The 22,027-nt window shown below is 52.2% G+C and overlaps 1 protein-coding gene across 13 annotated transcripts in view; it reads left to right on the top strand.

Moving 5' to 3' along the window:
- SIPA1L3 (signal induced proliferation associated 1 like 3) overlaps positions 1–22,027 on the top strand; it is a 293,879-nt gene that overhangs the window by 233,693 nt on the left and 38,159 nt on the right. For all 13 annotated transcript variants that reach the window (XM_039465884.2, XM_074386413.1, XM_039465880.2 and 10 more), the window contains 3 exons: positions 1,499–1,626; positions 11,027–11,145; positions 13,219–13,646. In XM_039465884.2, the coding sequence (XP_039321818.1) occupies positions 1,499–1,626; positions 11,027–11,145; positions 13,219–13,646 (675 nt within the window). The remainder of the gene's footprint in view (positions 1–1,498; positions 1,627–11,026; positions 11,146–13,218; positions 13,647–22,027) is intronic.

Here is a 22,027-nt window from a genome sequence, read left to right as displayed (position 1 = left end):
GGCAGGGAGAAGACTTTCTACCACAACCAGCTCTGAACCAAGGAGTACTGGGCATTAGAAGTATCCGTAAGATTCACCCCGTGGTGTAGACAGGGCCACTGGGGCTGGGCGTGGTGGCTCAGTGCTTTGGGAAGCTGAACTAGGTGGATCACTTGAGCCCAGGAATTCAAGACCAGCCTGGGCAACATGATGAAACTTGTCTCTACAAAAAATACTAAAAATTAGCCAGGCATGGTAACATGCAGCTGTAGTCTCAGCCACTCAGGAGGCTGAGGTGGGAGGATCGCTTGAGCTGGAAGGCAGAGGTTGCAGTCAGCTGAGATGGTGCCACTGCACTACAGCCTGGTTGACAGAGTGAGACCCTGTCTCAAAAAAACAGAGAGAATGCCACTGGGACATGAGGGCATAGTGAGAGCCTTCTTCCGCCACCTCCCTTAAATCCTGGCCTTGCCTGCAGATGTGCAGAGCTGGCTTCCAGGAGGACCTCTGTCTAGGGGATAACTTTATTCCATCCAGTCCACAGCCCTATGAGGTAGAAAATGTTACATCATTTTTCAGATGGAGTAACTGCAGCTCAGGCCGGGTGCGTGGCTCAAGCCTGTAATCCCAGCAATTTAGGAAGCCAGGGTGGGAGGATTGCTTGAGCCCCGGAGTTCGAGACCGGCCTGGGCAATGTAGGGAGACCCCATCTCTACAAAAAGTAGAGTAAAATCGGCCAGGCATGATAGCATGTGCCTGTAGTCCCAGGTACTTAGTAGGCTGAGATGGGAGGATTACTTGAGCCAGGGAGGTCCAGGCTGCACTGAGCCAAGCTTCTGCACCACAGTTTCTTCCCTGTGGTCCCCTGCTCCAGCTGCAAAGGGGGACAGGCAGAGTTCCAGCCCATCAGCCAGGTATCCCAAGTCACCATGTGTCGGGAACCAGCCCCCAGTAAACACTGGGCGTGACGGGGCATTCTTCAGTCCTAAGAAGAAGGGTTTACTGTGTTCACCTCTTGACAGCTAGGGAAACTGAGGCTCAGGGGTAGGAAGTGACTGCATCTGTCTAGGCAAGAGGCCGTGGTGAGGTTTGAAGCCTCATTTGACCAGCTCAGGGCTTGCTGAACCAAAAGGCAGCCCAGGATAGGCCTGGGGCGGTAGCTGCTGGGGACATTCACCCGCTGTCATAGCCAGAAACAGGACCCGAGAGGAGCCCAGGGGTAGGGCTGTCTGCCCAAGCAGACTATGCCCCCTCCTTCCCTGAGGAACCCTCCTTGCCCTGTGCTCCCTGCCGTCACCAGCTCCTTGGCAGGCGTCCCAGGCGACACTCTCATCCCGGACCCGCAGCTAATAGCACGTTTCCAGCTTACTCATCCAGCCTTGCCCGCAGCTTTCTCTCTCCAATCCACGGTGGAGCCTCCCGTGTGTCTAAAACCCACAGCAAGCAAGGCTCAGGCTGGGGTGGTTTTCAACCCGGGCCAGTCTTTCACCCTGGGCGGGTCTCCTCTCATCCCCTGCAGGTACGCGGCTGCCCCACACCCCCTGCTATCTCTTGATCCCCACTTCAGCCACGATGGGACATCCAGCGGTGACTCTTCTTCTGGAGGCCTGACCAGCCAGGAAAGCACCATGGAACGTCAGAAGCCAGGTAGGGCCCCCAGCAACTGCTGTGCCCACCTACCTGCCTCACTCCTCAGGACCTCTTACTTAGAGCTTGACAGGCAACACTCCACCTCCTGTCAGTGACGGATAAAACACAAAAGAAAACTGTAAGTGCCACGTGTAAGACTAGAGAGGGCACCCAGGAGAGCGGCAGAACCAGTGAGCGAGATCCTTATCCATCCAGACAGGGCAACAGCAGGTGACGTCTGCTCCCGTTGATAAGGCAGGAGCTAGCATGCAGCTGTGTGACACGGAGCTGGGAGCCACCAGGGAAGGTAGCTGAAAAGGAATAAGCACATGGTGCTCTCAGGAGCAGAACTGACTGTGTCCTGTGGCTTTTCATCACATAAACTCTTCTATGTTGTTTTCAACTTTAGTGGACATACAGCACGTGTTACAAGCCCACCTGACCGGGTGCGGTGATTCATACCTGTAATCCCAGAACTTTGGGAGGCCAAGGTGGGCAGATCACTTGAGGTCAGGAGTTCGAGACCAGCCTGGCCAGCATGGTGAAACCCCGTCTCCACTAAAAATACAAAAATTAGCCAGGCATGGTGGTGCATACCTGTAATCCCAGCTACTCGGTAGGCTGAGGCAGGAGAATTACTTGAACCTGTGAGGTAGAGGTTGCAGTGAGCCAAGATTACACCACTACACTCCAGCCTGGGCAACAGAGCAAGACTCCATCTCAAAAAAAAAAAAGAAAAGAAAAGGGCGCACATCATGAGCACACACCTGATAACCTATCGCAGAGTGGACACACCCAGGCGGGAAACAGAAAGTGGCCAGTCTCCCCAAGTCCCCATTCCCCTCCCAGTTAGTACCCCCAAAGGAACCCTGTCCTACTTCTCATGGCCTGAGCTTTGCCAGATTTTGAATTTCGTAGAATACAGAATCACACTGTGTCTATTCTGTGTATGTGTGTCTGGCTTCTGTCACTCAGCGTTACATTTATGACAGCCAGCCGCATGATTGTACATGGCATCACAGTATCTGAGTGGTATCCCCCATTGTCTGAATGAGCCACAGTTTATTGCCACATCCTGGTATTGATAGACATTTGGGTTGTTTGCAGTTTGGGCTGCTTAGAGCAGTATTGCCAGGAACATTCTTGTGCTTGTCTTTTGATGAGCATATGCTTACATTTCTGTAAGGTATACACACCTAGGAGTGAAATTGCTAGGTCATATGTTTAACTTTATTTTATTTTATCTATTTTTTGAGACAGAGTCTCGCCCTGTCATCCAGGCTGGAGTACAGTGGCATGATCTCGGCTCACTGCAACCTCTGCCTCCCAGACTCGAGCGATTCTCCCCTGCCTCAGCCTCCCAAGTAGCTGGGAACACAGGCATGAGCCACCACGCCCAGCTAATTTTGTGTTTTTAGTAGAGATGGAGTTTCAACATGTTGCCCAGGCTGGTCTTGAACTCCTGACCTCAAGTGATCTGCCCTCCTCGGACTCCCAAAGTGTTGAGATTACAGGTGTGAGCCACCGCACCAGGCCAGTATGTTTAACTTTATAGGAAGGGGCCAAACTGCTTCCCAAGATGACAAAGCATCTTACAGTCTGACCAGCACCGTGAGGGTTCTAGTTGCTCCATGCTCTCACCAACCTCTGTGTTTCATTTATTCTGGTGTGCATGTGGTGGTATCACATTCTGGTTTTATTTTATTATTTTTAAAAACTTTTTTTTATAGATACAAGGTCTTACCATGTTGCCCAAGCTGGTCTCGAACTCCTGGGCTCAAGTGATCCTCCTAACTCAGCCTCCCAGAATGCTGGGATTACAGGCGCCAGCCACCACACCTGGCCGACACTGTGTTTGTAATTGGAATTTTTCTGAAGACTGCCGAGATTGAGCGTCTTCTCATATGTTTCTTCCCCATTATTAATCATGTCGTGGACAACTCAGATAAATATTTTAAACATAATTTTATAGAACAAACTTGTAGCCCTTTTGAAGGCTGAGAACCAGCAGATGAATGGTCAGGTTGGATTCAGAAGGAAGCAAGCAAATGACTAGTGTTAGAAAACAGTGATGTAGGCCGGGCGCGGTGGCTCAAGCCTGTAATCCCAGCACTTTGGGAGGCCGAGGCGGGTGGATCACGAGGTCAAGAGATCGAGACCATCCTGGTCAACATGGTGAAACCCCGTCTCTACTAAAAAAAAATACAAAAAACTAGCTGGACGTGGTGGCACGTGCCTGTAATCCCAGCTACTTAGGAGGCTGAGGCAGGAGAATTGCCTGAGCCCAGGAGACGGAGGTTGCAGTGAGCCGAGACCGCGCCATTGCACTCCAGCCTGGGTAACAAGAGCGAAACTCCGTCTCAAAAAAAAAAAAAAAAGAAAACAGTGATGTCAGCCGGACGCGGTGGCTCATGCCTGTAATGCCAGCACTTGGGGACGCCAAGGCAGGGAGATCACAAGGTCAGGAGCTTAAGAACAGCCTGACCAACATGGTGAAACCTCATCTCTACTAAAAATATAAAAATTAGGCCGAGCACGGTGGCTCATGCCTGTAATCCCAGCACTTTGGGAGGCCGAGGCGGGTGGATCACGAGGTCAAGAGATCGAGACCATCCCGGTCAACATGGTGAAACCCCGTCTCTACTAAAAATACAAAAAATTAGCTGGGCATGGTGGCACGTGCCTGTAATCCCAGCTACTCAGGAGGCTGAGGCAGGAGAATTGCCTGAACCCAGGGGGCGGAGGTTGCGGTGAGCCGAGATCGCGCCATTGCACTCCAGCCTGGGTAACAAGAGCGAAACTCCGTCTCAAAAAAAAAAAAAAAAAAAAAAAAAATTAGGCCGGGCGCGGTGGCTCAAGCCTGTAATCCCAGCACTTTGGGAGGCCGAGGCGGGTGGATCACGAGGTCAAGAGATCGAGACCATCCCGGTCAACATGGTGAAACCCCATCTCTACTAAAAATACAAAAAATTAGCTGGGCATGGTGGCACGTGCCTGTAATCCCAGCTACTCAGGAGGCTGAGGCAGGAGAATTGCCTGAACCCAGGGGGTGGAGGTTGCAGTGAGCCGAGATCGCGCCATTGCACTCCAGCCTGAGGTTGCGGTGAGCCGAGATCGCGCCATTGCACTCCAGCCTGGGTAACAAGAGCGAAACTCCGTCTCAAAAAAAAAAAAAAAAAAAAAAAAAAAATTAGGCCGGGCGCGGTAGCTCAAGCCACAAAAAATTAGCTACAAAAAATTAGCTGGGCATGGTGGCGCGTGCCTGTAATCCCAGCTACTCAGGAGGCTGAGGCAGGAGAATTGCCTGAACCCAGGAGGCGGAGGTTGCGGTGAGCCGGGATCACGCCATTGCACTCCAGCCTGGGTAACAAGAGCGAAACTCTGTCTCAAAAAAATAAATAAATAAAAATAAAAATTAGCGGGTTATGGTGGCAGGCACCTGTAATCCCAGTTACTTGGGAGGCTGAGGCAGGAGAATTGCTTGAACCTGGGAAGCATAGGTTGCAGTGACCCAATATCATGCCACTGCACACCAGCCTGGGTGACAGAGCGAGACTCTGTCTCAAAACAAAAAGAAAAAAGAAAAAAAAAACGAAAGCAGTGACGTCAGAGTGGGAGAGGATGCCCTCTTAGGCAGTGTTTGAGAATTTCCAGGCAGCTGGGAGAGGTAACCCCATCAGCACACCAGCTCCCCCAGGCGCTCTAGGGTACAGAAGAGGCTGCATGCCCCAAGATTCTTGGCCTGGAGAATTCCTCAGCCTCTCAGCCCATGATTCTCTTAAACCAGGGACAACGGTTCGACTTCAGGGAAGCAGGTGGGACTTCGGGGGCCTCCGTCTCTCTGCTGCTTCCAGGGCCTGCCATGGTTTGTTCCCGTCTTCAGCATACTTGATCATGCCTATCACTGCCTGCAATTCTGTCATCTTTGCTCCAAGACAGATTTGGATCTCTTTTTTTCCTTTTCACCAAATTCAGAAGAAGAGAGAAGTGTTGCTTGACTATTTCATTACACGAAAGAATAAAATGGGGAGGAAATGTTTCCCACATATACCATGGGCCCCAAATAAGAAACTCACTGTTGCCTTTCCCTTCCCTCTTCTGCTCCCTGGAGCTTGGCTCCCCTCCCACTTCCTTGGGACATTGTTATAGGTGACTCCTAAATTGCTGCTGACACACACACACACACACACACACACACACACACACGCCCCACACGCACGCACAGATCAGGGGAATCTGTGTTTAGAAATCATCGTGAGGCCGGGCGCAGTGACTCACGCCTGTAATCCCAGGACTTTGGGAGATTGAGGTGGGTGGATCATTTGAGGAAGGGAGCTCAAGACCAGCCTGACCAACATGATAAAACCCCATCTCTACCAAAAAATACAAAAATTAACCAGGTGTGGTGGTGGGTGCCTGTAATCCCAGCTACTCAGTAGGCTGAGGCAGGAGAATCGCTTGAACCCGGGAGGTGGAGTTTGCAGTGAGCTGAGATTGTGCCATTGTACGCCAGCCTGGGAGACAGAGCGGGACACCATCTAAAAAAAAAAAAAAATTATCATGAATTCTAGAATGTAATCAAGACCCAGAAAAAAAGGCCAGGCATGGTGGCTCACACCTATAATCGTAGCACTTTGGGAGGCTGAGGTGGAAGGATTCCTTGAGGCTAGGAGTTCAGAACCACCCTGGGCAACCACATCTGCCTCTACAAGGAATTAAAAATATAGCTAGGCATGGTAGTGCATACCTATGGTCCCAGCTGCTCAAGAGGCTGAGGTGGGAGGATCACTTGAACCCAAGAGTTTGAGGCTACAGTGAACCGTAATCATAACATTACACTCCAGCCTGGGCAACAGAGCAAGACTTTGTCTCAAAAAAAAAAAAAAAAAAAAAAACTTCACTAAAGATGGAAAGGATGAGGCTTCACAGCAAATGTAGGGGTTTGCCCAGCCCCGATGGAGCGAACTATCCTAGTAACAGCAGCACAGTTTAGTAGCTTGTCAAGTGCGCAGCACTACACATGCCTTCGTGTTGAATTATCTCAGGAGTGTGATAGAGTGGGCACTGCAACTGCCCCAGTTAGAGAGGAAGACGATGAGGCACAGAAAGGTTGTCACTTGTCCCCCAGGTCACTGCTGACGAGCGGCATCGTGGGATATGAACGGAGGCCTGCACGTCCCAGAACGGCTCCAGAAGCTCCACCCACAATCCCTCACCCCTAGAATGGGTTTCCCAGGCCTCAGAGCACCCAGGTTGGGAATGTGCCTCCAGGGTCACCAGCTGCCCTGAGACCGTGCCTAGCTGGGGTTTTAGCAAGTCTCTCACGCTGTCCCCTGTCTGGCATGTTGAGGTTGGGGTAGGAGGGCCAGCAGGTCACTGAGGGCTGATCCAGAGAACCAGGGGAGGGCCCAGGCCAGGATCAGGGCCAGCTGAAGGCAGAGCCAGGGCAGGAGAACTTCGGAACAGCCAGGATGGGGAGGAAGCTGGCCTTTCACCTGTGCATGCATTCAACTGATGATGCCACCAGGCTGGTCGCCAGGGATACAGGATGAGCCAGGCAGGCACGTTTTCTGCCTTGGAGCTGGCAGCCCAGGGGGAGAATTGGACCGTAACAGGGGCACAATCATGATAAAGTATTAATCAGTAATGCTAAGTATAAAGTGGAAACTAGGCTGAGCATGGTGGCTCACATTTGTAATCCCAGCACTTTGGGAGGCCGAGGTGGGCAGATCGCTTAAAGTCAGGAGTTCGAGACCATCCTGGCCAACATGATGAAACCCTGTCTCTACTAAAAATACAAAAATTAGCCAGGCGTGTTGGCAGGTTCCTGTAATCCCAGCTACTCAGGAGGCTGAGGCAGAGAATTGCTTGAATCCAGGAGGCGGAGGTTGCAGTGAGCCGAGATTGTGCCACTGCACTACATCCTAGGCATCAAAGAAAGACTCTGTCTCAAAAAAGGAAAAGAAAAGAAAAAAGTGGAAACCGTCGAAGTATGCAGAAAGAGATTGACAGGATTTGGGGGCCATCTCAGGGCAAATCACATTTCAAGTGAGGCTGGAATCATGCAAAGAAGTCAGCAGGGATGACAACATTCCAGGGAAAGAGAACAGTTTGTTGGTGACCCTCAGGTGGTGGTGAGGAGGCCCATGTGGTGAGAATTGACATCAAGGAGGGGACAGGGGCAGAGTTTGTGAGGCCTCGTGGGCCGCATGGAGGCCTTTGTCCTGTACTCAGAATAGGGCAAGAGCCACAGGCCTCAGTCTTCTGCACAGAGGAGGGATGGGATCTGACTTGGGTGTTCCTAGGGTCCCACTGGCTATAGATTACTGTTAGGTGGGGTGGGAGCAGGCCCAGGTAGGAACAGAAGAAGGGGGAGATGTGCAGTTCTGGATATAGTATTTTATTTTATTTTATTTCTTTTTTTGAGACAGAGTTTTGCTCTTGTTGCCCAGGCTGGAGTGCAATGGTGAGATCTCGGCTCACCGCAGCCTCCACCTCCTGGGTTCAAGCAATTCTCCTCCCTCAGCCTCCCGAGTAGCTGGGATTATAGGCATGTGCCACCATGCCTGGCTAATTTTGTATTTTTAGTAGAGACAGGGTTCTCCATGTTGGTCAGGCTGGTCTCGAACTCCTGACCTGAGGTGATCCTCCCACCTCAGCCTCCCAAAGTGCTAGGATTACAGGCGTGAGCCACTGCACCCAGCCTGAATATAGTATTTTAAAGGTAGTGTTAACCGAATTTCCTAATGATGCCTAGTTGTGTGCATGAGAGAAGTCAAGGATGCCACAGGGGTTTTGGCCTCAGCAGCTCAAAGGAGAAGCCATGAACTGAGCGGGAAGACCCTGGGAGATAACAGGTTTGGGGGAAGGTACAGCCCTTGGCCTTGGCCTTGGCTGTGTTCTGTGGGAGGTGCCCCATAGATGCCCAAGTGGAAGTGCTACAGGGCAGCTGAGTTCCAGGCTCAAGTCAGGCAGAGGTCAGCCCAGAGGCAGAGCATGGGAGTTGTCTGTCGTTGGTAGTTTTTGAGGCTGGATGTGACTGCCATGGGCTTTGCTCTGTAGAAATGTGGTTTCCCAGAGTAACTGCCCGCCTCCTGGAGAACCAGCACCTTCTGAGCATATAAGGATGCCATAAAGAGGAAAACCATTGATGGGAGGCAGAGCAGGTGGACAAGGAGGTCAGTCTCCCCGCTTTGCATCCAGGGTTCCTGAGTGAAAGCCACGCAGGCAGTGATACCCTCAACTGAGACTAGACCACATCCAGCCAGACCATTCTCTGCAGTGGCCCTGAGTGCCCTGCCCTGGGCTTGCACCGGAGGTAGTGGTGTCGTGGTTGCCATCTCAGGGTCCCACAGGCCTGGTGGGCAGTTCTGAGTTGGCCGTGTGCTTGGCCTATGGCCTCAGCAATGACCTCCTCCCTCTCAGCCTCAGGTCCCTCCCCTCTAGTGGACATCCTAGGTGCCTCTCCTTCCAGGACAGTTTAGGGGGGTCCAGTGAGATCATGCCTGCCAAGCCCATGACCCATCATTAGGAGAACAAGGCCTCCCTTCTCTCAGGCACTCACTCTCCACCACTGCCGGCATTGCCATCATTGATGAAGCCCGGGGAGGGGCAGGGCTTGAGAGCACAGGCGCTAAACCAAGCTGGCCTGAGCCCTGCGTCCTGCCTGGGCCTTTCCCACTGTGTGACCTTGGACCAGCAGCTTAACCTCCCCGAGTCTTGTTCCGTATCTGTTAGAGATGGCCCTGATAGCCACTTCACGGTGGTACTGGGAGGATACAGCAGGGTGATGTATGCAGAGCAGCACAGCAGCACTGGGTACAGAACACATGCTTAATAGGAATTATCATTGTGATAATTATCTTGAATGCCATCATGATGGAAAGCCAGCTTTGGGGTTAAACCACCTGCATTCAGCTCCTCAGTTAGTACACTTGTAATTTCCATAGATCTTATCTAAGTGCCCTCCATTGGGGTTGGTCAATTTTTTTTTTTTTTTTTTTTTTTTTTTTTTTGAGAGGGAGTCTCACTTTGTTGCCCAGGCTGGAGTATAGTGGTGAAATCTCAGCTCACTGCAACCTCTGCCCCTGGGTTCAGGGAATTCTCTGCCTAAACCTCTCAAGTGGCTGGGACTATAGGCATGTGCCACCATGCCCGGCTAATTTTTCTATTTTCAGTAGAGATGGGATTTCACCGTATTGGCCAGGCTGGTCTCAAACTTCTGACCGTGTGATCTGCCCACCTCAACCTCCCGAAGTGCTAGGATTACAGGCATGAGCCACCGTGCCTGGCTAATATTTTTCAAGGTCAAAACAAGATACTTGGTTCAGGCACACTGACTACTCTCAGGAGTTTAGACCAGTTGACAGCCACAACAGCCGCTGCTCTTAAACCTGCTTCACTTTTGAACCAGCAATTCCACCAGTAGAACTCTCTGCCCCACACACAATTCCACACATGCTGAAAGTCTCATGTGGAAGAAAGGCCTTTGCAAGATTGTTGAAAATACACACACACACACACACACACACGCACGCGCACACACACATGCAGAATTAAAACACACTGCCAGAGAAACTCCCCTAACCACAAATATCCATCAGTAGGAAACTGGCAGGTCATTGATGCACATTTACTTAGTATTGGTGCAATACTATTATGTAACTATTTAAAAAGGTAACATCACATTCAATTATGTGAAGATGTATTGTGAAGATATAAAGAGAAAAGCAAGTATAAATATATTACAGAGTGAAAAATCAAGTTGTAGGACAATGTTGATTAGATTCCATTTTTGTTTTTAAAAAGTTCTGTAAATATAACCAACAAATAATTGCTACCTTACATTTGTAAAGAACTCTACCAACCAATAAGATAAAAGACAGTCAATCTCATAGAAAAATGGCTAAAGGAAGCCAGGCATGGTGGCTCATGCCTGTCATCCAGCACTTTGGGAGGCCAAGGCAGGAGGATGACTTGAGGCCAGGAGTTCAAGAGCACCCTGGATGCCATAGCCAAGACCTCAAAAAAAAAAAAAAAAAAAAAAAAAAAAGGAAAATAGCCAAGCATGGCGACGCACGCCTGTACTCCTAGCTACTTGGAAGGCTGAGGTAGGAGGATGGCTTCAGCCCAGAAGTTCGAGGTTCCAGTGAGCTATGGTCATGCCGTTGCACTTTAGCCTGGAAGACAGGGAGGGAGGGAAATGGGATTATTGTACGGCCTCAGTGAGGCTCTCACAACAGTCCTGTCACATAGTAAGTGCTGATCATGTATTCTTTGTTACTGAGTGTTACACTCCAAGGAATACGTTGATGGGGTCATGCCCTGGGTGAGCAGACAGCCTGGCAGAGGGGCCGGATTCTTCAGGCCCTGGCCTGAGTCACTCCTAACCAGTGGTGTGTCTCCTGTTTTCCTACAGAGCCTTTGTGGCATGTGCCTGCCCAGGCCAGGCTCTCAGCCATAGCCGGAAGCAGCGGGAACAAGCACACATCCAGGCAGGATGCAGCAGGCAAAGACTCCCCCAACAGGCATTCCAAAGTGAGTCTGGGCCCCGCCCTGCCCCACCAGGGAACCAGGCCGGCCTGGGTGTGGCCTCTGAGCTTCACACTTGAGCACATCCTCTATCTCTGCCACCTTCCACTCCAGAGGGGTTGAATACTTGGTTTGGAGTTGGAACCAACCAGGTTCACATTCTGGCTCCAGCCCTCATCAGCCAGGACATCTTGGGCAAATTCCTTTCCTTCCTCGAGCCACAGTTTCCTCAGTGTTCTATCAATCATGGTAAATCAGCTGCTGTAACAGACAGCCCGGAATCTCAATGTCCTCATACAGTGGAAGTGAATTTCCCTTTCCTGTAACAGTGCAGTGCAGGTATTCATTGAACATCTACCCACCATCCACGTGGTGATTCAGAGCCCAGGCTCCCTCCCTCTCCTGGCTCTGCTTTCCCTCAGAGCTTCCAAGCCCTCTGTTGGGTTCCTGCATCTTTCCAGCAGTGGAGGTGAGTAGGAAAAAAGATCAAATGGGAGGTGTTTTTTAGTCCAGGCTAGAGATGGCATGAATCACTTCCATTCTACCATGTGGCCAAACCTAACTGCAAGGGAGGCTGGGAAATGTATTCTTGTGTGTCCTGGAGAAGGAGATGGTTTGCGAGGTCATCCATTCATTCAGCAGGTGTTTGACAAGTGCTTACAACATGCCACACATTGGGACCGTGGTAATGAAGAAGACAGACCAGCTCTGTCCTCAGGAAGCTGACTTCCCAGTGGGGGCAGCAAGCAGTAAGCAGATAAACAGATCTGTTGTATAAGAAAAAGCATGGGTCAGGCACGGTGGTTCACGCCTGTAATCCCAGCACTTTGGGAGGCCAAGGCGGATGGATCACTTGCAGTCAGGAGTTCGGGACCAGCCTGGGCAACATAGTAAAACCCTGTCTGTACTAAAAGTACAAAAACTAGCCGGGCGTGGTGGTGGGCACCTGTAATCCCAGCCTCTTGAAAGGCTGAGGTACAAGAATTGCTTGAACCCAGGAGGCGGAGGCTGCCGTAAGCCAAGATTGCACCACTCCACTCCAGCCAGAGCAAGACTCCATCTCAAAAGTTAAAGAAAGGAAAAGAAAAAGCACAATTCAGGGGGGAAAGTGACAAGCACTGCAGCTTTAGGATGACATGGTCAGAGAGGGGCTTCGAAGGGGTGACCTTTGAGCTGAAACCTTGAGTGAAGGAAGGGGCAGCCCATGAAGGTCTCTCAGGGAAGAGCATTGCAGGCAGAGGGAGCAGCAGGCCCAGAGGCCCAGAGTGGGAGTGCCCAGCGTGTTCAGAGAATGGCAAGGGGGCCAACATGGCCGCAGCAGTGTGATCAGGAGGGAGGGGAGATAAAGTTGGAGACTAGAACATGGCACTAAAATCATCTGTGGGTGGTGCTGGGAACTCTCACTTCTGCCTGGAGTAAGATGGAGCCGCAGGTGGGGGCCATAATGTAACTCAGGTGTTCCCGGCCTCCTGCTGGCTATGCGTGGGGAATAAACGGGGATGAGGGTGCAGAGAGACCAGGGAGGAGGCTGCTGCTCTGGCCCGGGGGAGGTGGTGGTGGACAGGACAGGCATGGACAGGACCCGGCAGAGCCGTGGAACAGGAAGTAACAGGTCCCGGATCTGTTTTGAGGACGCTGGCAATGGGATTTGCTGTTGGGCTGGATGTGAGTGAGAGCAAAAACGGGGCCAAGGTAGGTCCACAGCTCTCAGCAGGGGCGGCTGAAAGCATGGCCAGCGTCATTGAGACAGGGAAGATGGTGTGGGAGGGAGGGTGCCAAGTTGAGTCTTAGATTCGCTGAGTCTGAGATGTGGGAAGCCTGTTATATGCATGATGTCATTTGTTCCTGCGAGGAGCTCCACGAGGCAGGCTTACTATTACCCTCCGTTTTACAGATGTGGAAACTGAGGCCAAGGGAAGTTAAATCACTTGCCCAAGGTAATAACGGCCAGTAGATGAGCATCCAGGATTTGAAGCTGTCTGGTCCTAGGGTTCAGGCCCAAGCAGAGGGAGGACCCAAAGAGGGAAGATACACCCCTGCCCTGGAGTCTGGGAATGACACGCTTCTCTTGCCCCTCAGGGAGAACCTCAGTACTCGAGTCATTCCAGCAGCAACACCCTCTCCAGCAACGCATCCAGCAGCCATAGCGACGACCGCTGGTTCGACCCCCTGGACCCCCTGGAGCCAGAGCAAGACCCCCTCTCCAAGGGCGGCTCCAGTGACAGTGGCATCGACACCACCCTCTACACCTCTAGTCCCAGCTGCATGTCCCTGGCCAAGGCACCACGGCCCGCCAAGCCACACAAGCCCCCTGGAAGTATGGGCCTTTGTGGCGGAGGTCTTGAGGCCGCTGGGAGATCCCACCACACAGACAGGCGGCGGGAGGTCTCCCCTGCCCCCGCAGTTGCTGGCCAAAGCAAGGGCTACCGACCGAAGCTGTACTCCTCCGGCTCCAGCACCCCCACGGGCCTGGCCGGGGGCAGCCGAGACCCGCCAAGGCAGCCCAGGTAAGCTATTGCACCTCTTCCGGGTTCTGACCACCTTCCATTTCCGATAGTTCTAGTTCTGCAGTCCTGACGGTGGGGTATCCTCCCAGAAACACACTCACGGATGCATGCGCCTAGTCACTGGTTTGCCGACAGAATTGGGGGTGCTCATGGGCCGCTGCCTTCTTGCCCATCCATCAGCCTTCAGAGACCCCACCCAGGTGGAGGGAAAGAAACCCCTGGCCTTATGTATCTCTGTCTTCGTCTGTCTCTGGTTCTCTCTGACCTTCTGCCTCATTTTTCTTTGCTCTCTCCTGAGACCAAAAGTTTTTATGCTTTCTTAGGGGTTACAGACTGTATCTGTTAGAGTGCATTTGGCTGGAGGCCATAGGAAACCTGAACCACTGTGGCTTAAACAAATAGAGATCTAATAGTCCCCTGACATGAAGTCGGAGAGAGCCGGGCTAGTGCTGTGGCTCATGGAGAGCCTCAAGGATGGGCGCTCTGTGTCTCCCTGCTCGGCGTCCTTACCGTGCTCCCTGGCCTTGAGATGAATCTGTGGTGCCTGGTGGGTGGCAGTTGGGGGCAGAGAACAGAAGGAAAGGTGGCAGCCTCCAAGCACCTTTCCCTTTCCCTTCCTATGGAGAAAGCAGACACTTTCCCAGAGCCCCCTTTAGCAGCTGGCATCACGAGGCCATCCCAGCTACAAGGAGGTCTGGAAGGTCATGGTCTGGCCTTCCAGGCTCTATAGGGCAGTGGTCCCCAAAGAAGCCCCTGAAGGCTTATGCAGCCCAGCTGCTGGGCCCCACCCAGAGTTTCTGACTCAGTAGGTCTGGGGACCTGAGAAATATGTCTTTCTTGTTTCATTGTTACTGTTTTTGTTGTTGTTGTTGTTGTTGTTGTTTGTTTTTTTTTGAGACGGAGTTTCCCTCTTGTTACCCAGGCTGGAGTGCAATGGTACGATCTCGGCTCACTGCAACCTCCACCTCTTGGGTTCAGACAATTCTCCTGCCTCAGCCTCCTGAGTAGCAGGGATTATAGGCACGCGCCACCATGCCCAGCTAATTTTTTGTATTTTTAGTAGAGACAGGGTTTCACCATGTTGACCAGGATGGTCTTGATCTCTTGACCTCGTGATCCACCCGCCTCAGCCTTCCAAAGTGCTGGGATTACAGGCTTGAGTCACTGCGCCCGGCCTGTTATTGTTGTTTTTAAGAGGGAGTCTTGCTCTGTCACCCAGGCTGGACTGCAATGGCACAATCTTGGCTCACTGCAGTCTCCGCCTCCCCGGTTCAAGTGATTCTCCTGCCTTGGCCTCCCGAGTAGCTGGGACTACAGGTGCCCACCACCATGCCCAGCTAATTTTTGTGTTAGTAAAGACATGGATTCACCATGTTGGCCAGGCTTGTCCCAAACTTCTAACCTCAAGGGATCTGCCAACCTCAGCCTCCCAAAGTGCTGGGATTACAGGTGAGAGCCACCGCCCTTGGCTGAGAATATGCATTAAGTTCCCAGTAGATGCATATACTGCTGGTCCCAGGACCACACTTTGAGAGCCACTGGTAGAGAGGCGGATAGGGGAGTGAGAGAAAGAGCAGGCATTGGCCAGCCAGCAGCCTGGAGTCCCAACCATACACACACTGAGGTTCCGATGGAGGCCATGAGCTGCCTTCTAGAAAAGGGCACAGACCCAGAGCTTAGCCCCATCCTTAGACCACCCTTAGGGTTCTGTGGCCCCAGGCAGGAGCTTCCTGTGCTGTAGTCCCTAGCGCTAGCCCCTGAGGCCATAGCACCATGTCCCTTCCTGACCATTCCTGGGGTGGCCCAGCCTGAGTCCAGGATACCAATACCCCCTGGACAAGTGACCGAACCTCTCTGGGCCTCATTTTCCTCATCTGTAAAACTAGGCATAAATCACTTACGTACCTCATAGGGATGTGGTAAAGATTAAATGTGCCCTTAGAACTGTGCTTGGACATGGCCGAGCACAGTGGCCCACGCCTGTAATCCCAGCACCTTGGGAGGCCAAGGCGGGCGAATCATGAGGTCAGGAGATCAAGACCATCCTGGCTAACATGGTAAAACCTTGTCTCTGCCGGGCGCGGTGGCTCAAGCCTGTAATCCCAGCACTTTGGGAGGCCGAGGCGGGTGGATCACAAGGTCAAGAGATCGAGACCATCCTGGTCAACATGGTGAAACCCCGTCTCTACTAAAAATACAAAAAATTAGCTGGGCATGGTGGTGCGTGCCTGTAATCCCAGCTACTCAGGAGGCTGAGGCAGGAGAATTGCCTGAACCCAGGAGGCGGAGGTTGCGGTGAGCCGAGATCGTGCCATTGCACTCCAGCCTGGGTAACAAGAGTGAAACTCCGTCTCAAAAAAAAAAAAAAAAAAAAACCTTGTCTCTACTAAAAATACAAAAAATTAGCCGGGTATGGTGGTGCGTGTCTGCAGTCCCCCATTAGGGCTCAGAGCCTCATTGGCACAGGGATCTTCCTCTCTTGGGGCTCCCTAAAGCCTTTGCCAGTCCGCAAAGCCTAGCCTCTCTCCACACAGGACACCTACACTCAGGCAGCCACCTCAGACTTGCGAACACAGTCCACAGTAGAATTCTGTCCATCTATACAGAAATATCTATGTTTAAAAAAAAAAGTGAAGCAGTGCTTCCCAGAATAATACTTAACCTATGTGCGATACACTTTGATCCCGTCTCCTCCACCTAAAAATGTTTAATGCTGATCAATCCCCAAATGATTTCATGGCTTACAGTGTTCCCTGACAGATTTGAAAACCACTGTGTTTAAGAGTGACTGTAGTGTCACACCTGGGCACACTGTGATCCAAAGGTCTCCTTGAGTCAGAGAGTCCAGGAGAAGGGCCGAAGGAGGAGAGAGGAGGCAGAGAGACAGAGAATGTCTAAGTGTTTCAGATCTCTCGCTTCATCTCCCTAGACAAGTGGCTGTTTGTTTTTTAGAAACAGGGTCCTGCTCTGTCGCCCAGGCTGGGTGTAGTGGTATAATCAGAGCTCACTGAAACCTCAAACTCCTGGTCTTAAGTGTTCCTTCCACCTGAGCCCCACAAGTAGCTGAGACTCCAGGTGCATGCCCCATGCCCAACTACTCTGGGACTCCTGGGCTCAAGCCTCCTTGACCTCTTAAAGTGCTGGGATTACAGGCATGAGCTACCATACCTGGTGACAAGTACCACTTAATCTTTTGAACACCTGGACTCTTTTTTTTTTTTTTTTTTTGGAGACAGGTCCTGTCACCCAGGCTGGAGTGCAGTGGCGCAATCTTGGCTCACTGTAACCTCTGCCTCTCAAGCGATTCTCCTGCCTCAGCCTCCTGACAATCTGGGATTACAGGCCAGTGCCACAATGCCCAGCTAGTTTTTGTATTTTTAGTAGAGATAGGGTTTCAACACGTTGGTCAGGCTGGTTTCAGACTTCTGATCTCGTGATCCGCCCACCTCAGCCTCCCAAAGTGCTGCGATTACCGGTGTGAGCCACTGCACCCTGCCTGGACTCTTTTGAATTACTCTTTCATTCATTTATTCATTCATTCCATTCATAAGTATTTCTTGGGGATTTGCTCTGTCCCAGACACTGTGCTTGGGGCTGATAGAAATCACCAACATGTTTGGATCAGGCCCCCAGGCCTCCCCACCGCCCACCATCAAGTGAGGGAAACAGATAAGAATCAGATTATCACTTGCGAAGAATAAATAACTGTGCCCACCGGGACCAGGCATAGGCTCACGCCTATGATCCCAGCAATTTGGGAGGCCAAGGTGGGAGGATCACCTGAGGTAAGGAGTTCAAGACCAGCCTGGCCAACATGTCAAAACCCCATCTCTACTAAAAATACAAAAATTAGCCAGGTGTGGTGGCACATGCCAGTAATCCCAGCTACTTGAGGCTGAGGCAGGAGAATTCCTTGAACCCAGGAGGCGGGTATCACACTGCTGCACTCCAGCCTGGGTGACAGAGAGAGTCTCTGTCTCAAAACCAAAACAAAACTGTGCCACTGAGAGGGACATGGAGCCAAGAGAGTCTACAATGGGGTCTCAGGTTTCGGTTGCGGGAGCCCCCATCCCGGGCACGGCACCACCACTCACGTTAGTGAACCTTAACAACTGTGAAGATTTGAAATCCAAAACATAAAGACAGCCAGGCCTGGAGTAGACTGTGGCTGAGATGGGAGGGTGGGCATGAAATTACCCTGTGTCTAAGGAAAGGATCTGCTGAACCCAGAAATGAAGGGAACGAAATGGGAGAGGAACCCGTTGCGAAAGAGGACCCTGCGGTTGGGAGCTTTAATTTGCATACAGACAATTGATGCTAATTGCAAATCATTCTTATCTACTCATTAAAGCTGCTTCCTGAAGTTTTCTCCTAGGCAACCAGCCTTTAGTGTGGCGCAGCATTTCCCAAAATGGGGTGCTTGAGGTGATTTGGGTGGTGCGGGGAGGAAAACGTTGTATTTTAAATGGATATATGCTTCCTTTAACAAGTATTAGGAAAAAGTGTTTGCAACTCACCCCCTGATTTTATGATACCACGTTGGACAAGTTAAGGAAAATAAAATGAGTTGATTTAAAAAAAACATATCCAGGCCGGGCACGGTGGCTCATGCCTGTAATCCCAGCACTCTGGGAGGCCAAGGCAGATGGATCAGTTGAGGCCAGGAGTTGGAGACCAGCTTGACCAACATGGTGAAACCCCATCTCTACTGAAAATACAAAAATTAGCTGGGTGTGATGTTGCGCACCTGTGGTCCCAGCTATTTCAGAGGCTGAGGCAGAAGAATCTCTTGAGCCCAGCAGGAGTAGGTTACAGTGAGTGCCACTGCACTCCAGCCTTGGCAACAGAGCAAGACTCCATCTAAAAAAAATAATAATAAATAAAAAGATATCCACGGGGATAAGAATGTGACCTTCGGTGTCAGCCCACCTACATTCAGTCCCTCCCTCGGCCACCTCTTGGCTGTGTGCCCCCTGGGCAAGTGACCGAACCTCTCTGGGCCTCATTTTCCTCATCTGTAAAACTAGGGATAAATCACTTACCTACCTCATAGGGATGTGGTGAAGATTAAATGTGCCCTTAGAACTGTGCTTGGACATGGCCGGGCACAGTGGCCCATGCCTATAATCCCAGCACCTTGGGAGGCCAAGGCGGGCGAATCATGAGGTCAGGAGATCAAGACTTTCCTGGCTAACATGGTAAAACCTTGTCTCTACTAAAAATACAAAAAATTAGCCGGGTATGGTGGTGCGTGTCTGTAGTTCCAGCTACTTGGGAGGCTGAGGCAGGAGAATTGCTTGAACCTGGGAGGTGGAGATTGCAGTGAGCGGAGATCGCACCACTGCACTTTATTTTGGGTGACAGAGGGAGACTCCATCTCAAAAAAAAAACAAAAAACAGTGCTTGGACTTCAGGACTGCCTGTCAGAATCATGGGGTATGAGGGGGTATTTGAAAAACACACAAAAATGAGGCCCTGCCTCAGATTCACAAAGTCAGAATATCTCTCCTGGTCCAAGCCCTGTTACAGGCAGCGCTGGCAACACAGCAGTGACTGAGGGAACCCCAGTCCTGCCTGACAGACACATTCCCAGAGACGGCCCAGAGGGGTCAGGGACCTGACCGGATTGGGGAGACCCAGGTAGAGGGAGCAGAGTCAGAGGGGGAGCCTAGGCTGAGGGGTCAGGGCTGGGATACACGGGACCCAGGAAGAGGGGTCAGGGTAAGATGAGGAGGCACAGGTAGAAGGACCAGGGTGGGATGGAGGGGCCCAGGTAGAGCGGTTGGGCCCGTGATGGAGGAATACGGGGAACACGGGAACCCAGAAGCGGGGCAGGGGGTGGGGGGAACGTAGTGGGAGGGGCCAACCCAGTTATGGCAGGGACTTTCCTGGAGAAAGTCTGAGCTAGCCAGGGAAGTCAGGAGGGAAAAGCAGTCCAGACAGAGAATGTGGTGACTCCCACCGTCAGTCTCACCACCCGCCCCCTCAACTCCATTGGCCTCCACAGTCTTCCCATTTCAGTAGGCACAATTTCCCCAAATGGTCACAGAGCTACCTGCTTGGGGCCAGACCTAGGTTCAAGGGGCCTCTGCCTCCCATGGCAGCCACACTGGCTGTGTACCAGGCGACCCAGCAGCCTCCCACGTGTGCCACTGTCACCTCATGCCTCTGGGCTGGAGTGACAGCCTGCCACCCAGCCTGAGCTCCTGGAAGGCAAGTGGCTTTGTTTCAACAGGCCCAGCACAAACACTCAGTGACTTCCCTGTCTCTACCTGTGCTGTGCTCTGTGGCATAGAACTTGGTATTTACTCAAGTAGAGAGCTCCTGCTGTGTGACGGGCCCTCTGCAGGGCGCTGGAAGAAGCAGACCAGACCCCCGGCCATCCTGGCACTGACAGAGGCCCATGGGAAACAGCAAGCAAATAACACCAAAAGTCATGAATGAATTAGGCCGGGGGATGGCCTCCGGAAACCGGGTGGGGTACAGGGCCAGTGGAGGTGTCTAATCTTGCCTAGGGCCAGAGATAATGTTCCTGAACTCAGCTCATGTCTGCCAAGGATGAGGGGTACAGGGAGGAGGGAGCAGGTGAAGGAAGAGGGGGGGTTCAGTGAGGCCGGAGGGACATTTATCTGGGATGCAACTATATGGGTGTTTGCTCTAACTGCTGAGGCCTGGATCTGCATGGGAGAACATGGGCCTGAGCTGGCGGACAGAGCAACTGTGGATGTGGCAGCAGGCGGCATCACCAGGAAGTAAGCTGGGAAGAATGGGAAGAAGATGCAGGTCGGGGCAGAGCCAGCAAGCCGTGTGAGAGTTCAGGCTGACTGCCCGGTGTCTGGAGGCTGCTGTGGCCTGGGAGCGCCTCAGGTGCTTGTGAGAAGAGGAGGCGGGGTGGGGCAGCCAGAGGGGACTGATTCTTCCAGTCACTGACCTTGGCAGTGCCTACTCTGTGCCAGGCATCATTCCAGACACTGCAGTACAGCAACGTCCCTCCTTTATGAAGCTGTCATTCTCCTGGAGACAGGGCAAGACAGACAGACAGCCGAACCACTGGGGAGTGTGCCAGGAGGTGATAAGTGCTGGGGAGGAAAGGCAAACAGAGTGGGGCTCTGGGAAGGCTTCTGGGAGGAGGTGATGGGTTGTAGGAAGCCAGGGCGAGATCCAGGCAGTGGAAACATTGGATGCCAAGACCCTGAGGGTAAACTTATTCGCAGTGCTCCAGAAATGGTCAGGCGGCCAGAGGGGCTGAAGCAGGGGACAGGGGGCAAAGTGGCAGGAGGTCAGCATGGCGAGGTGGCAGAAGTCTGGTTCTGGTGGGCATATTGACCACAGTCAGACGCTGGGATTTGGTTCCAAAGGACATGGGAGCCATGGGAGGCATTTGAGCACGTCCATCTGACTTAATGTTTTTAAAAAACATTAAAACTATACTCTGGGCGTGGCGGCTCATGCCTGTAATCCCAGCACTTTGCAAAGCTGGGGCAGGTGGATCACCTGAGCCCAGGAGTTCAAGACCAGCCTGGGCAACACAGCAAAACCCCCATGTCTACAAAAAATTAGCTGGGTGTGGTAGCACGCATGTGTTGTCCCAGCTACTCAGGAGGCTGAGGCTGAAGAATTGCTTGAGCCCCGGAAGTGGAGGCTGCAGTGAGCCGAGATCACAACACTGCACTCCAGCCTGGGTGACAAAGTGATCTCAAAAAAATGATAATAATAAAAGATAAAAATAAAAAAAATGGAAAAGACCACTGTGGGCTACTCTAGGGAGGATGGACTCTCTTGGGCACAGGGAGGGTGGTGAGCAACATTCAAAGGCTGCCAGGAGAGGGTTGGGTCCTGACATGCCCAGGCAGGGAGCTTCCCACCCACTCCTTCCCCGGGCTGCAGCCCTTGCCGTGGAAGCCACTGCAGCCTGTGGCAGCTTGTGCCCATCGATGACCTCAGAGGCACTGCCCCCAGACATTCGTCATGGGAGCCCAGCTGCCAGGCACGCTGCCAGGTGCCAGCACCTGCCATGGTCACTGCAGTGGGCTGAGTGATCCTGGACCGGCAGCCACCTGACCCTCACCCTCTCCTGAGGCAGCGCACACTCCAGAGCTTTCTGGGCATCCAGAGCAATTAGTCAGAGCTGTTAGAGGCCATCAGAGGCGCTCAGCTCCATGTGAAGCTGACGCAGCTGGGTGTTCCCGGGCAGGCAGGAAGCACGTGGCTTTGCTTCCCCAGGCTGCGCCAGGAGTCCCCGGGATGCCCTTCTGGGGGCACAGCCCTGAAAGGTAATCTGAGGGCCCACCGGGTAATCCACCAGGGCCCACCTGCCTGTGAGTGTTAGATGGCTACAGTCATGGGAGACAGAGACCTCCTCAGAGAGTCACAGTTAGCTT

This window comes from Saimiri boliviensis, chromosome 14 (assembly GCF_048565385.1).
Source record: "Saimiri boliviensis isolate mSaiBol1 chromosome 14, mSaiBol1.pri, whole genome shotgun sequence".
NCBI classification, from domain to species: Eukaryota; Metazoa; Chordata; class Mammalia; order Primates; family Cebidae; genus Saimiri; species Saimiri boliviensis.
Note: the sequence above shows the minus strand (reverse complement) of the source record. Positions and strands in the feature narration are given on the sequence as shown.